This window comes from Mixophyes fleayi, chromosome 2, assembly GCF_038048845.1.
Source record: "Mixophyes fleayi isolate aMixFle1 chromosome 2, aMixFle1.hap1, whole genome shotgun sequence".
In the NCBI taxonomy this organism is placed as follows: domain Eukaryota; kingdom Metazoa; phylum Chordata; class Amphibia; order Anura; family Limnodynastidae; genus Mixophyes; species Mixophyes fleayi.
Window position 1 is genome coordinate 61180487 of NC_134403.1, and position 16880 is coordinate 61197366.

Genomic DNA, 16880 nt, shown 5'->3' on the forward strand with positions numbered 1-16880 from the left:
TTTCCCCCCTGTAAAATCCCCGAAAAACAACAGTTTTCGGGGATTAAACACTAATTTGCTATTTATGATAGCAGCATCTCAGCAGATAGCTGCTTTGCATCTCCTATCGTTTTACTGAGCACTCCCCATAACAATGTATGGAGAGTGCTCAGTAACGCTATTTAACAATGAATGTAATTAACTTTTCAAACATGATAATGTACGTCAGCTGAAGCTGGCGTACATTATCATTAATGAAAAGTTTCAGTGCTGTCAGCTCTGCTCCGAAGAGCAGAGCTGGACAGCGCATGTGTGGAGGGATCATGTGATCCCTCCCTGTCACTCACCGCTCACTCTCTGCAACTATAGTTGCAGAGCAAGAGCAGAGATGTCTGTGCGCATGCCCGAGGGTTTCACTCAGCGCATGCGCACTGGAGTCAGAAGAGGAGCCCCGTTCATCGCTTGCTGCTTCAGAACCGAAGAGGCAGTGGTAAGTATGATTTCCACTTCACAGGAACAGCAGTTTTTCGGAACTGCTGTTCCTTTGTTGCTTTTTTAATAGATATGAGAAATAGTTCAATCCTTATCAATGCGATAAGGATTGAAAACTATTTTTCATATTCTGCGAGTTTTGATAAATGTGCCCCAAAATGTTTATTTTTACAACATGTACTTTTTATAGCCCTGTCTATGTTCCCCAGCTCACCAGAGTACAAATGCAGTGTCTAATTACATGTGGATAAGGGGACATTGTAGCTCATTGTAAATATGTATATTGTTTATTGTATATTGTTGATATTGCAGTGAAGCTGTTATTCATTGTTCTTAAAATGACGCCAAGTGGGTTATGGGTAAGGATCAAGTTCCAGAACACAGGTGAGGGGCTGACTGCTATCCTATATCTCGAGGTGGGGAAGGCCAATTAGTGTCCATTGTCCTCCACAGGACTGGGCCAGGCATTCTGTCAGGGACATAGCAGGAAGAATAGCTCATCTTCACTCCCCCTCCAACCTCCTGTTCCAGCACCCACTAATGCTTAAAAGAGAGAGAGCCAGGGAATTTCCCAAGGAAGGGAAACATTGTAATAAACCCATCTGACATTTATTTACTGTTTGTTTATAATATTCTAGTGTTGTTTTTATTACAATAAATGTAATGTTATACTTTTCTAACTGCATTTGCCTGAGTGACTATAGGAACCTTAGAAGGTACTGGGTAGGCTTCTCTGGCATAGTAAGGTAACCAGTGTGAAGTGGGTAGAATTAGGCCAGAAAACCCAGTATCTTCATATATGCTAATCATAACATTGGGATTTTTAGTTTATAGTGGCCATCAGTCTGTGGTTTATATTGTACACTAGCCATAAACCTGAGGTCTGTACTGTACACTGGCCATCAGACTGAGATCTGTATTGTATACAAGCCTTCAAAGCAGTGTCTGAATTGAATATTGGACAACAGACTGGTATATATTTTGTATACTAGCCATCAAATTGTGGTCTGTATTTTATATTAGCCATCAATTTGGAGTTTGCATTGTACACTATCACCTCTAACTTAAGGCAATGGGGAGCTCCTGGTGCAGGGCACCATCTCCATTTGTATGGCGGTACAAACTAAGATAATGAGTTCTCCAAAGGTGGGAAACGTTGCTTAATGCATTATTGAACACTAGTGTAAAATGTTTCTCAAAATCTCTGCTGTGAACATTTGCATTTTTTATGGTTTCTTTGTGGGCAATAAGGTTAATAAAGGGGATGAAAAGACCCGGCTGCTTATTTATACCAATTGGCCTGGGGACATCCCTAGAGTAGGATGTGAGCCGATAACTCATATGGAATCCTAGGATGACTATATACACCTTTTGCTGCCAATTCTAATTAATATTGTAACTTTATCTAGCTTAAAAAAGGAACATAAAGAGTTCCACAGTGTCACTTGAAACGTGGCATTATCAATTTGATTAAGAAGGCCTATGAGTGCCTCTCTATTACTCTTTAATGGTCTTTGGTACACCGGGGCTTTGCAGATGTGCCTAAATTGTCTGTTATTTTCTCCTTCTTTGTTAAAAAATAATATATATATATATATATATACATACCGGCAAACACAATGGTCGAAGTGGGCAGGTATACTGCGGTATGCCATAACGACACTTCTCCCCACTGATTTTATTACATTCCACCATTGCAGGTTTCATGGTACAAGGGGAGGAAGAGGTGAGGCAGGCCAGACACAAGAGGAATGAGTGAACAACAGACAATACACAGACAGGAATAGGGACAATTCAGTTACATTTTCCTATACTGCTACTTCTACATCTTCACATTGACCACATTAATAAGCCCTTACCATTCTATTTCCTCTCTTTATTTCCTTTTTCACAGTTGTTATATCAAATCCACCAAAGATGTTTTGTGAGCCTGATTCTGATGAAACCACTGCAGGTGAGAACAGCTGTAAAAAAAGACAAGTCTTAAGCCAGTATTACTTAGAACAAGTCATCTTGAGTAATTATTTGCTGTACTACATATTTAGCTCTAACAAAGCTGATGGCCATTACAGGTGAGCTATGACCTATTATGTTAGAGCTCATTCACACAACTTTTATTTTCCGGGTATTCTCTTTGCTCCATTAACACTAAAGTAAAACAGGACATTGATCCCTGTGATAAGCTACAAGCATACAATCTCATGGATGAGGAGAAAGCTCATGTCAGAGCAGGTAAACACCGCAGAATGTGTTGGCAGCATATAAACGCTAATTATTTATAAAGTAAATGTGTAGCTACCCATTCTTCGGTAGCAGGACATACAATCTCCAGAGTTCATAAATACCCATGTATTTACATTTTTGATGTACCAACATTACTGTGCCAATATTCCCCACAAGAGCTAGAATCACCAAGTTACGCATATGTAGAACCTGTCGACCTCCAGTAACCGTGTATCTAAAGAAGATGAAAATCATCATTTTCCCTTTGGTGGTCAACAAACCAGGGAATTAAGCCCTTCCTATGATAAAGTGATTACCAGCCCTTGTCCCAAATATTGTCTTCAAATGTTATTAGATTGTGCCATCTAACTCAGTGAACCCAGTCTCACCAGAGTATAGTTTGGGGTGGTCCAGAAAACTTAAGTAAGAAAACTTACTCAATTTCTTTCTTAACTTCCTTAATAAATCAGACACAATGTGTTTTATATTCTCTCTTACTTGCATACAAATGTTTTTTTGCAATCTAGCACCATGTAGTTTTTAATACAAAGATGGTACCTTGACTTGTAATTGGTGCAAATGATTTGGCTAAAAAAAATGTACTTTAGAGAAACCCAGAACTTGAATTGTCCGCATCTGCGTTGGCATGGTCTAAGCACACTTTCACTGTACATAGCCTAGGTTCCTCCCCCCCCTTCTCACCGCCGTTCCACACTTCAAGTCGTAGGCAGTAGTAAGTGTCATTTGCGTTCGAACATGAAATGCATACAATTGCGTTCAACAAAATGTAGGAAATCAACACAATGTAGGATAAGTAAAAACAACACCACAAAAATCAGTTTAATGGGATGTTTTCCTTGAAAATCATTGGGGACACGGTGTTCAGATGGAAAAAACACATTTTGCAAGTATCTGAAGGTCCCTGCCCATGAGTATATCCCTCTAGTTCCGGCTTCTATGATAACATAGCAATGGTAAATTTGGTGGAAATTCCGGACAGGTCATTAAAATAAGCCAGTGTTTCAATACCATGCCTTTTATGTCATTGGATATAATGGTATATGTATGACAGGCTCACCAGCCCCATCATTATACCTGGTGGCAACTGCTTTGTTAATTTCATATAGGAACGCGATTTCATGCCCTTTTCACTTTCTAGCAGGGACAGAGTCACGCAGGTAGAGGAATGCTGTCCGGCCAGCCAGAGCGGCCGTGCAGGATTCTCTGTCTGCCTCTCAGCCGACAAACACATGTATATAGTTTGCGGCCACAGGCACCCTGTCCCTGCTAGGAGGGGACTGCCCTGATTGCCCCCCCCCCCCCCTCTGGATCTGCCACAGCTGGAGACCCACAACATCAAATTCAATAATTCTGTCATGAACTCCATGTGGACTGCCTTTGGTAGCAAAAGATACCTGGATATGTGAATAAAGTCATACAAGCTAAATGATCTGTTTAAACTTGAAACATGTATATTACAAGGAATAATTGTACCTCCAGCATAAAGTAAAAATAAATCACTAGAAGTCACATTGGAGTTCTGTGACCTGTATAAAATAAATAAAACATATGGTGACAGTCCCCTGTAATCTATTTTCTCCTCATCCCTCCTCTGTAATTTCCACTACTACCATTTCTTCCTCATATACAAGCGGTGTGTAGAGGAGGGGATGCTGCTTCTTCAGGTTATTGATAGTCTGTGAAAATGGCAGTGCTGTGATGACATCACTGGAGCGCTCTGCTCACAGCCAATCAGTAAGCTGAGTAGCAGCATGGTGTGTATCAGTTGTTGGTGTGCCATTTGTAAGAAGAATGTATATATACCTCATCCGCATGTAAGGAATCTATTATCCAGACACACTGCATCCATAGGGTTAAACAAGGTAGGAGAAAATGTATAGTTAAATAATTGCTGCAACACAATGATTAGACAATGATCAGACAATGAGGAGACATGAAAATATAGGGCCTGATTCATGTTTCAATGTATGTCCTTAGCTAAGCATATCTTGCACAATTCCACACTGCACATGCCCAGAAACGAACATTACCCCAATAAGGCAATTCTTATCCGCACGCAACTGATCCTTACGACTGTCTTCGAGGAGGAACAGGGGGGGAAGGGACAGACTAACACAGGCCATGTACAGTAAGAGTGTTCCAACACAGATGCGGCCGATTCAAGTCCTGTGTTTGTCGTCAGTACACTTGTTTTCAGCTGTATTTTTTACACCCACTACAGGTCAGGTGTAGATGGTGACTGACAGAGATGACCGACAAGGCATAGTCTTGGAATTAAAAACGACACGTATGTGTGCCTGTGGCTACCACAGAACAACTGTATGCAACTAAGATACACTATACAAAAATGCATTGTATGTACTGTATGCATTGAAATCATCTTTATTTATTTAAATGTAAAAAAAAAATTAGAAAAAAGTTTTCCATTTTAAAATAAAAAAAATTATATTATTATACTGTTAAAACTTGTTATTTTATGATAAAATAAAAGTTGTATGTGTTCTGAACTTTTATTGTACTTAAAAATGTGCGTATACTGCAGTCTGTTATGTGTGTCTACGTATGGCAAGTACTGTTTAGGCAAAGCGTATTTCCACCCTTATTCAAACTGAAATGTATCTTGAGATACGCTTGGATTTTAATACGGGCTGAACAACGCTCAAGTTGCGGCTCTTTTTAAACACGTAATTGACATCCAAGCTGCGTTTGGACATGAATCAGGACTATAGTACCTAGGTGAGGACTAGGAAATAATAAGGAGGGCTCTGCTGGGAACAGTAGGAAAATAAATGAATACCTTTTTAAAGATTTTAGGCATTATCCTTCAATCTGCCACTCCCCCACTCCCCCCCCCCCCCCCCCCCAAAGAAAAGCTTAGTCCCACAATTGCCAATTTGAGCCATTTCATCAGAGACTTTCATCTGGTGTGTTTATCTTTACACTTTTTTTTACTGCATTAGCCTGGTTTCCAATTGATATAAGAGGTTGTGTGTTATATCAATAGATTTATTGAGTTCAGTCAAACAGTGTGGCCAGTAGAACTAAACATAAACAGCCTTGTAAATACAGAAAGGAGGATATATTTACCCATACAATCAGATTACTACTACAATAAGGCGTTCGAGTAACAAAAGCATGTGGTAAATTGACTTGTCTCCCAGCAGAAATGGGGCGGACTAATACAGGAATAAATAAAAATATATGGGATAAACAATTAGGGCAAATTACAACTTACTTGTCATTCTGAGATAACATTTTCTGATCCAATCGCTCAGATGTTCAGTTCCCAGGACCTTACATTACACTATCGGATATATATTGGGGCAGAGAAAATTCCTTATTTCCTACCAGACCCCATCTATTCAGCTTACTGTACTTCTCTCTCATTAGACTAGGTCTACCTATCTTCTCCAAGTACCTAGTAGCTCTGTATACAGATCACTGTACTGAGACCGTCAGAGCGCTGGGCTCTCCTATTATAAATATATATCTATTCCTATTATATACGTGACTTTTGTCCCGACTACTGAATGTGCGACATATTATTCAGTAACGTCCATGTAAAATGACCCGTGTAAGTAAGTTATTTGAAAAGAAAACTATTTTATTGAAGACACTGAATACAACTAGTCCTGTTGCCCTGTATACAGTAATGCTAAGGCGGCCGCTGTAGCGATGTAATCATTCAGTTAGTCACTAGCCAGGCATCTGACCACTCAGAAGCGGCAGGTTTAATATGCACAGTTATAGTTAGGGATCCTCAGTGGATCAGTGATCTGTCTGTAACTAGATCTCCCGGCAGTCTCTTACCACGCAGTTGTAGTGAGCCATTATCTCCTCGCCAGGTGAAATCAGCATCTCCCCGGTTTTCTCGTTTACTGCACCCTTACGGCAGAAAGCGCAGAGCCCCACCGGCCAGAGAGACATGATACCGAGCAGGACACACGACACTACAGTGAGTGACTGCTGTCCTCACATCCAATTATTTATTGAGAAACGAAAGTAGACTGCTACAGTGACTGCTGTCCTCACATCCAATTATTTATTGAGAAACGAAAGTAGACTGCTACAATGAGTGCTGTCCTCACAACCAATTATTTATTGAGAAACGAAAGTAGACTGCTACAGTGACTGCTGTTCTCACATCTAATTATTTATTGAGAAACGAAAGTAGGCTGCTACCTGCTTTCGGTTTCCATTCTTGTTACTACTATAAAGAAACTCTGGCTGTAATTAGTAGTCACGTCCAGGGCCGGACTGGGACTAAAAATCAGCCCTGGCATTTATAGCACATAGGCCCACGTGTTGTGGGCTCCATGCACTATATTGTTGCACACTGATGCTGGCGCAGTACACGTTGCTGGTGCAGTACAATATGATGTAGTATGAGTGTGTGTGTGGGGGGGGGGGGGGGGTATTCATTTTTACTAATGACCCTCAACATTACATTGTTAGCACCCATATTACATCAATAAATACTAGAGATGGTCACTGACCCCCGTGTTTTGGTTTTGGATTCGGTTTTGGATCTGGATTACCGTCGTGTTTTGGTTTTGGTTTTGGTTTTGCAAAACTGCCATTGCGTGTTTTGGTTTTGGTTTTGGTTTTGTTTGGTTTTGTTTTGCTATTTTTTTGGAAAATCCATGTTTTTGGGCCTAAATTAACCCAATTTAGTGCTCCAACTGTTTTAGAGACAAGTAATCTAATTGTTGAGGTAATAAATCATCCAAAAAAACAGTTTAATTCTTCGTTGGTAGGCCTATTCTACACACAAAACAGATTGTCTTCCTCTCCATCTATGCATATTGGCAATGCAGCCATCGTCTTTGAATGTATATTACACCCTACACTTATAGTTAAATATGTAAAGAAATGGAAAAAGCCAGTTTGGTTTCTGTCTCTCAAGGCCCCCCTCCACTTGTATAAAATACCAAAAAATTCAGCCATTATAGACTGTACAATATTAATTGACATGGAGAAAGCCAGTTTGGTTTCTGTCTCTCTAGGCCCCCCTCCACTTGTATAAAATACTAAAAAATTCAGCCATTATAGACTGTACAATATTAATTGACATGGAGAAAGACAGTTTGGTTTCTGTCTCTCTAGGCCCCCCTCCACTTGTATAAAATACAAAAAAATCCAGCCGTTATAGACTGTACAATATTAATTGACATGGAGAAAGCCAGTTTGGTTTCTGTCTCTCTAGGCCCCCCTCCACTTGTATAAAATACTAATAAATTCAGCCATTATATACTGTACAATATAAATTGAAATGACAAAGGCAGTTTGGTATCTGTCTGCATCAGATCCTCTCTCCACTAGGAGTAAAATAGAAAACTATTCAGCCGTTATATAATCTAGAATATAAATAGAAATTGAGAAAGGCAATTTGGTATCTGTCTGCATCATAATCATCAACATCATCATTAGCGCCCTCATCGCCTACACAAATCTCCCCCTCATCCTCTTCTAATTCCAAAGTGGCATCCTCAATTTGGGTATCACCGGCTACACTCGGGCTATTAAGGCACACATCAGCAGAATGCTCACGATTAGACATCCCACTGTTGGATGGACTCTCCACAGGGATTGTTGTCATTTGTGAATCAGAGCAAATATACTCCTGTAATGCCTCACTGTTATCTTGCAGCTCGGCTTTGACGCGTAACAGTAGTTGTGCACCAATTGTAGGCTGGGTAACTTTTTGGGATCTGCCACTATTAGCCAAAGGTGAAGGCCTCATTCTCTCTTTGCCACTGCGTGTGTAGAATGGCATGCTTGCAATTTTTTTTTTATCGTCACTTGACTTTTGCTCAGTTACACTTCTTTTTCGCTTCAATACAGTAAATTTTTTTTTTGTTTTTGTTTTTTGCACTAATTTGAAAACACTCTGTTGTTTGACATCGCCTTGGCCAGATGACGTACTGGGAACACTAACATCAGGACTGGTGACAGAACCTGGTTGCTCATTCAGATCATATGTGGACTGCTTTGAATCCATTCTGAGCGCAAACCACTGGGGAGTGCTAAAAATTATTTAGTAGATACTGCTGACAGATATGACTTTTGACAGCCAGAAATATTAATGCACAATTAGGGAGGACACCCCAAAACCACTGAGGAGTGCTAAAAATTATTGAGTAGATACTGCTGACAGATATGACTTTTGACAGCCAGAAATATTAATGCACAATTAGGGAGGACACCCCAAAAACACTGAGGAGTGCTACAAATTATTGAGTAGATACTGCTGACAGATATGACTTTTGACAGCCAGAAATATTAATGCACAATTAGGGAGGACACCCCAAAAACACTGAGGAGTGCTACAAATTATTGAGTAGATACTGCTGACAGATATGACTTTTGACAGCCAGAAATATTAATGCACAATTAGGGAGGACACCCCAAAAACACTGAGGAGTGCTAAAAATTATTGAGTAGATACTGCTGACAGATATGACTTTTGACAGCCAGAAATATTAATGCACAATTAGGGAGGACACCCCAAAAACACTGAGGAGTGCTACAAATTATTGAGTAGATACTGCTGACAGATATGACTTTTGACAGCCAGAAATATTAATGCACAATTAGGGAGGACACCCCAAAAACACTGAGGAGTGCTACAAATTATTGAGTAGATACTGCTGACAGATATGACTTTTGACAGCCAGAAATATTAATGCACAATTAGGGAGGACACCCCAAAAACACTGAGGAGTGCTAAAAATTATTGAGTAGATACTGCTGACAGATATGACTTTTGACAGCCAGAAATATTAATGCACAATTAGGGAGGACACCCCAAAAACACTGAGGAGTGCTAAAAATTATTGAGTAGATACTGCTGACAGATATGACTTTTGACAGCCAGAAATATTAATGCACAATTAGGGAGGACACCCCAAAAACACTGAGGAGTGCTACAAATTATTGAGTAGATACTGCTGACAGATATGACTTTTGACAGCCAGAAATATTAATGCACAATTAGGGAGGACACCCCAAAAACACTGAGGAGTGCTAAAAATTATTGAGTAGATACTGCTGACAGATATGACTTTTGACAGCCAGAAATATTAATGCACAATTAGGGAGGACACCCCAAAAACACTGAGGTGTGCTACAAATTATTTAGTAGATACTGCTGACAGATATGACTTTTGACAGCCAGAAATATTAATGCACAATTATGGGGGACACCCCAAAAGCGCTGGGGAGTGCCAAATATGAAGAAAAAATAATAAACCTCTATCCTCCTCTCTGCACTAGCGATTTTGGTTAGAGCAATTGCAAGAACAATATGGTATTCTCTGTCCCTGCTCTAATTAGCCTATGACTACACCCTGCTCTCTCCCTCTGTCAAATGGCGATGGATTGCTGTGGAGGCGTGTATTTATAAAGTTGAAGTATCGCGAGAACCGAGTCCCGAGATCCGACGACGTCACAATGACGTTCGGCCTCGATTTGGATTCGGAATGGGCGGGAGAGTACCGAGCTGCTCAGCTCGGTACTCGGATACCCAAAGTTCGGGTGGGTTCGGTTCTCGGAGAACCGGACCCGCCCATCTCTAATAAATACCATGACAATTCGTTACTAGTACCCAAATTCCAGCAGTAAATAACCCCCCACACACACTCATACTACATGGATACCCACCCCCACATTATAGCAACCAGCATCACCCCTCACATTACAGCGTCCAGCATCATCCCCCACATTACAGCGTCCAGCATCACCCCCCACATTACAGCAACCAGCATCACCCCTCACATTCTAGCAACCAGCATCACCCCCCACATTACAGCATCCAGCATCACCTTCACATTACAGCATCCAGCATCACCTCCATATTACAGCAACCAGCATCACCCCCCACATTACAGCAACCAGCATCACCCCCCACATTACAGCAACCAGCATCACCCAGGCCCGGTGCTCCCATTAGGCAACCTTAGGCAGCTGCCTAGGGCGCCGGGACCTGCAGGGCGCCGCTAGATTGTGTAATCTAGTCAGTTGTTCCAAGAAGAGGACGGCGGCGGCCATTACAAAATAGCAACAGGCGCCCCTCCGCCGCTGCACTTCTGTCCCAAAGCGGTTTGGGACAGAAGTGCAGCGGCGGAGGGGCGCCTGCTGCTATTTTGTAATGGCCGCTGCCGTCCTCTTCTTTATCTGATATGATGCGCCCTTACATACCTCTCCCGGAGTTAAACATCTGAAATATGACGTTATACCAGGAAGTGCAGAGGGATCTGGGTAATGTAGTTTTATGGTTTCCTCTTCTCCTTTGAAATTTTGCCTAGGGCGCCGATAACGCTAGCACCGGCCCTGGCATCACCTCACATTACAGCATCCAGCATCACCTCCACATTACAGCAACCACCATCACCTCCCACATTACAGCAACCAGCATCACCTCCACATTACAGCATCCAGCATCACCCCCCACATTACAGCATCCAGCATCACCTCCACATTACAGCAAACAGCATCACCTCCACATTACAGCAACCAGCATCACCTCCACATTACAGGAACCAGCATCACCCTCACATTACAGCAACCAGCATCACACCCCACATTCTAGCAACCAGCATCACCTCCACATTACAGGAACCAGCATCACCCCCCACATTACAGCAACCAGCATCACTTCCACATTCTAGCAACCAGCATCACCTTCACATTACAGCATCCAGCATCACCTCCACATTACAGCATCCAGCATCACCTCCACATTACAGCATCCAGCATCACCTCCACATTACAGCAACCAGCATCACACCCCACATTCTAGCAACCAGCATCACCTTCACATTACAGCAACCAGCATCACCTCCACATTACAGCAACCAGCATCACCTCCACATTACAGCATCCAGCATCACCCCCCACATTACAGCAACCAGCATTACAACTCACATTACAGCAATCAGCATCACCCTCACATTACAGCAACCAGCATCACCTCCCACATTACAGCAACCAGCATCACCTCCCACATTACAGCAACCAGCATCACCTCCACATTACAGCAACCAGCATCACCTCCACATTACAGCAACCAGCATCACCTCCCACATTACAGCAACCAGCATCACCTCCACATTACAGCAACCAGCATCACCTCCACATTACAGCAACCAGCATGACCCCCCACATTACAGCAACCAGCATCACCTCCCACATTACAGCAACCAGTATCACCCCCCACATTACAGCATCCAGCATCACCCCCCACATTACAGCAACCAGCATCACCTCCCACATTACAGCAACCAGCATCACCTCCCACATTACAGCAACCAGCATCACCTCCCACATTACAGCAACCAGCATCACCTCCACATTACAGTAACCAGCATCACCTCCACATTACAGCAACCAGCATCACCCCCACATTACAGCAACCAGCATCACCTCCACATTACAGCATCCAGCATCACCTCCACATTACAGCAACCAGCATCACCTCCACATTACAGCAATCAGCATCACCCCTCACATTACAGCAACCAGCATCACCTCCACATTACAGCAACCAGCATCACCTCCACATTACAGCAACCAGCATCACCCCCCACATTACAGCAACCAGCATCACACCCCACATTCTAGCAACCAGCATCACCCCCCACATTCTAGCAACCAGCATCACCTCCACATTACAGGAACCAGCATCACCCTCACATTACAGCAACCAGCATCACACCCCACATTCTAGCAACCAGCATCACCCCCCACATTACAGCAACCAGCATCACCCCCCACATTACAGCATCCAGCATCACATCCCTCATTCTAGCAACCAGCATCACCTTCACATTACAGCAACCAGCATCACCTCCACATTACAGCATCCAGCATCACCCCCCACATTACAGCAACCAGCATCACCTTCACATTACAGCAACCAGCATCACCTCAATATTACAGTACCAACATCACCCCCCACATTACAGCAACCAGCATCACCCCCCACATTACAGCATCCAGCATCACCTCCACATTACAGCATCCAGCATCACCTCCACATTACAGCAACCAGCATCACCTCCACATTACAGCATCCAGCATCACCTCCACATTACAGCAACCAGCATCACCTCCACATTACAGCATCCAGCATCACCTCCACATTACAGCAACCAGCATCACCTCCACATTACAGCATCCAGCATCACCCCCCACATTACAGCAACCAGCATTACAACTCACATTACAGCAATCAGCATCACCCTCACATTACAGCAACCAGCATCACCTCCCACATTACAGCAACCAGCATCACCTCCCACATTACAGCAACCAGCATCACCTCCCACATTACAGCAACCAGCATCACCTCCCACATTACAGCAACCAGCATCACCTCCACATTACAGTAACCAGCATCACCTCCACATTACAGCAACCAGCATCACCTCCACATTATAGTAACCAGCATCACCTCCACATTACAGCAACCAGCATCACCCCCACATTACAGCAACCAGCATCACCTCCACATTACAGCAATCAGCATCACCCCTCACATTACAGCAACCAGCATCACCTCCACATTACAGCAACCAGCATCACCTCCCACATTACAGCAACCAGCATCACCTCCCACATTACAGCAACCAGCATCACCTCCACATTACAGTAACCAGCATCACCTCCACATTACAGCAACCAGCATCACCTCCACATTATAGTAACCAGCATCACCTCCACATTACAGCAACCAGCATCACCCCCACATTACAGCAACCAGCATCACCTCCACATTACAGCAATCAGCATCACCCCTCACATTACAGCAACCAGCATCACCTCCACATTACAGCAACCAGCATCACCTCCACATTACAGCAATCAGCATCACTTCCACATTACAGCATCCAGCATCACCTCCACATTACAGCAACCAGCATCACCCCCCACATTACAGCAACCAGCATCACACCCCACATTCTAGCAACCAGCATCACCCCCCACATTACAGCAACCAGCATCACCCCCCACATTACAGCAACCAGCATCACACCCCACATTCTAGCAACCAGCATCACCTCCACATTACAGGAACCAGCATCACCCTCACATTACAGCAACCAGCATCACACCCCACATTCTAGCAACCAGCATCACCCCCCACATTACAGCAACCAGCATCACCCCCCACATTACAGCATCCAGCATCACATCCCTCATTCTAGCAACCAGCATCACCTTCACATTACAGCAACCAGCATCACCTCCACATTACAGCATCCAGCATCACCCCCCACATTACAGCAACCAGCATCACCTTCACATTACAGCAACCAGCATCACCTCAATATTACAGTACCAACATCACCCCCCACATTACAGCAACCAGCATCACCCCCCACATTACAGCATCCAGCATCACCTCCACATTACAGCATCCAGCATCACCTCCACATTACAGCAACCAGCATCACCTCCACATTACAGCATCCAGCATCACCTCCACATTACAGCAACCAGCATCACCTCCACATTACAGCATCCAGCATCACCTCCACATTACAGCAACCAGCATCACCTCCACATTACAGCAACCAGCATCACCCCTCACATTACAGCAACCAGCATCACCTCCACATTACAGCAACCAGCATCACCCTCACATTACAGCAACCAGCATCACACCCCACATTCTAGCAACCAGCATCACCCCCCCACATTACAGCAACCAGCATCACCCCCCACATTACAGCAACCAGCATCACCCCCCACATTACAGCAACCAGCATCACCCCCCACATTACAGCAACCAGCATCACCTTCACATTACAGCAACCAGCATCACCTCCACATTACAGCTACCAGCATCACCTCCACATTACAGCAACCAGCATCACATCCCACATTACAGCAACCAGCATCACCTTCACATTACAGCAACCAGCATCACCTCCCACATTACAGCATCCAGCATCACCTCCCACATTACAGCAACCAGCATCACCTCCACATTACAGCATCCAGCATCACCTCCACATTACAGCAACCAGCATCACCACCCACATTACAGCAACCAGCATCACCTCCCACATTACAGCAACCAGCATCACCTTCACATTACAGCAACCAGCATCACCTCCACATTACAGCTACCAGCATCACCTCCACATTACAGCAACCAGCATCACATCCCACATTACAGCAACCAGCATCACCTTCACATTACAGCAACCAGCATCACCTCCACATTACAGCAACCAGCATCACCTCCACATTACAGCAACCAGCTTCACCTCCACATTAGAGCAACCAGCATCACCTCCCACATTACAACATCCAGCATCACCTCCCACATTACAGCATCCAGCATCACCTCCACATTACAGCAACCAGCATCACATCCCACATTACAGCAACCAGCATCACCTTCACATTACAGCAACCAGCATCACCTCCACATTACAGCAACCAGCATCACCTCCACATTACAGCAACCAGCTTCACCTCCACATTAGAGCAACCAGCATCACCTCCCACATTACAGCATCCAGCATCACCTCCACATTACAGCATCCAGCATCACCTCCACATTATAGCAACCAGCATCACCTCCACATTACAGCAACCAGCATCACCTTCCACATTACAACAACCAGCATCACCTCCACATTACAGCAACCAGCATCACCCCCACATTACAGCAACCAGCATCACCCCCCACATTACAGCATCCAGCATCACCTCCACATTACAGCAACCAGCATCACCTCCACATTACAGCAACCAGCATCACCTCCACATTACAGCAACCAGCATCACCTCCACATTACAGCAACCAGCATCACCCCCCACATTACAGCATCCAGCATCACCTCCACAATACAGCAACCAGCATCACCTCCACATTACAGCAACCAGCATCACCTCCACATTACAGCAACCAGCATCACTTCCACATTACAGCAACCAGCATCACCTCCCACATTACAGCATCCAGCATCACTTCCACATTACAGCAAATAGCATCACCCCCACATTACAGCATCCAGCATCACCTCCACATTACAGCAACCAGCATCATCCCCCACATTACAGCAACCAGCATCACCCCCCACATTACAGCGTCCAGCATGACCTCCACATTACAGCATCCAGCATCACCCCCCACATTACAGCAACCAGCATCACCCCTCACATTCCATGAACCAGCATCACCTCCACATTACAGCAACCAGCATCACCTCCACATTACAGCAACCAGCATCACCCCTCACATTACAGCAACCAGCATCACCCCTCACATTACAGCAACCAGCATCACCCCCACATTACAGCATCCAGCATCACCCCCCACATTACAGCAACCAGCATTACAACTCACATTACAGCAACCAGCATCACCTCCCACATTACAGCAACCAGCATCACCTCCCACATTATAGCAACCAGCATCACCTCCCACATTACAGCAACCAGCATCACCTCCACATTACAGCAACCAGCATCACCTCCCACATTACAGCAACCAGCATCACTCCCAACATTACAGCATCCAGCATCACCTCCACATTACAGCAACCAGCATCATCCCCCACATTACAGCAACCAGCATCACCCCCCACATTACAGCGTCCAGCATGACCTCCACATTACAGCATCCAGCATCACCCCCCACATTACAGCATCCAGCATCACCTCCACATTACAGCAACCAGCATCACCCCCCACATTACAGCAATCAGCATCAACCCCACATTACAGCAACCAGCATCACCCCCACATTACAGCAATCAGCATCAACCCCACATTATAGCAACCAGCATCACCTCCCACAGTAGCATCCAGCATCACCTCCACATTACAGCAACCAGGCATCACCCCCCCACATTACAGCATCCAGCATCAACCTTCACATTACAGCATCCAGCATCACCTCCATATTACAGCAACCAGCATCACCTTCACATTACAGCAACCAGCATCACCTCCACATTACAGCAACCAGCATCACCTCCACATTACAGCACCAGCTTCACCTCCACATTACAGCAACCAGCATCACCTCCCACATTACAGCATCCAGCATCACCTCCCACATTACAGCAACCAGCATCACCTCCACATTACAGCATCCAGCATCACCTCCACATTACAGCAACCAGCATCACACTCCACATTACAGC

General features: G+C 44.4%; 1 protein-coding gene and 1 pseudogene across 1 annotated transcript in view; both read right to left on the minus strand.

Annotated features, from left to right (window-relative positions):
• Positions 1-6759, minus strand: part of LOC142141019 (uncharacterized) — a 98682-nt gene extending 91923 nt beyond the window's left edge. The window contains exons 1-2 of the mRNA XM_075199081.1: positions 6526-6759; positions 2331-2435 (exon numbers count right to left, since the gene is read on the minus strand). Coding sequence (XP_075055182.1) covers positions 2331-2435; positions 6526-6642 — 222 coding nt within the window. The 5' untranslated portion in view covers positions 6643-6759. The remainder of the gene's footprint in view (positions 1-2330; positions 2436-6525) is intronic.
• LOC142139809 (tripartite motif containing 13-like) overlaps positions 1-16880 on the minus strand; it is a 693488-nt pseudogene that overhangs the window by 402476 nt on the left and 274132 nt on the right.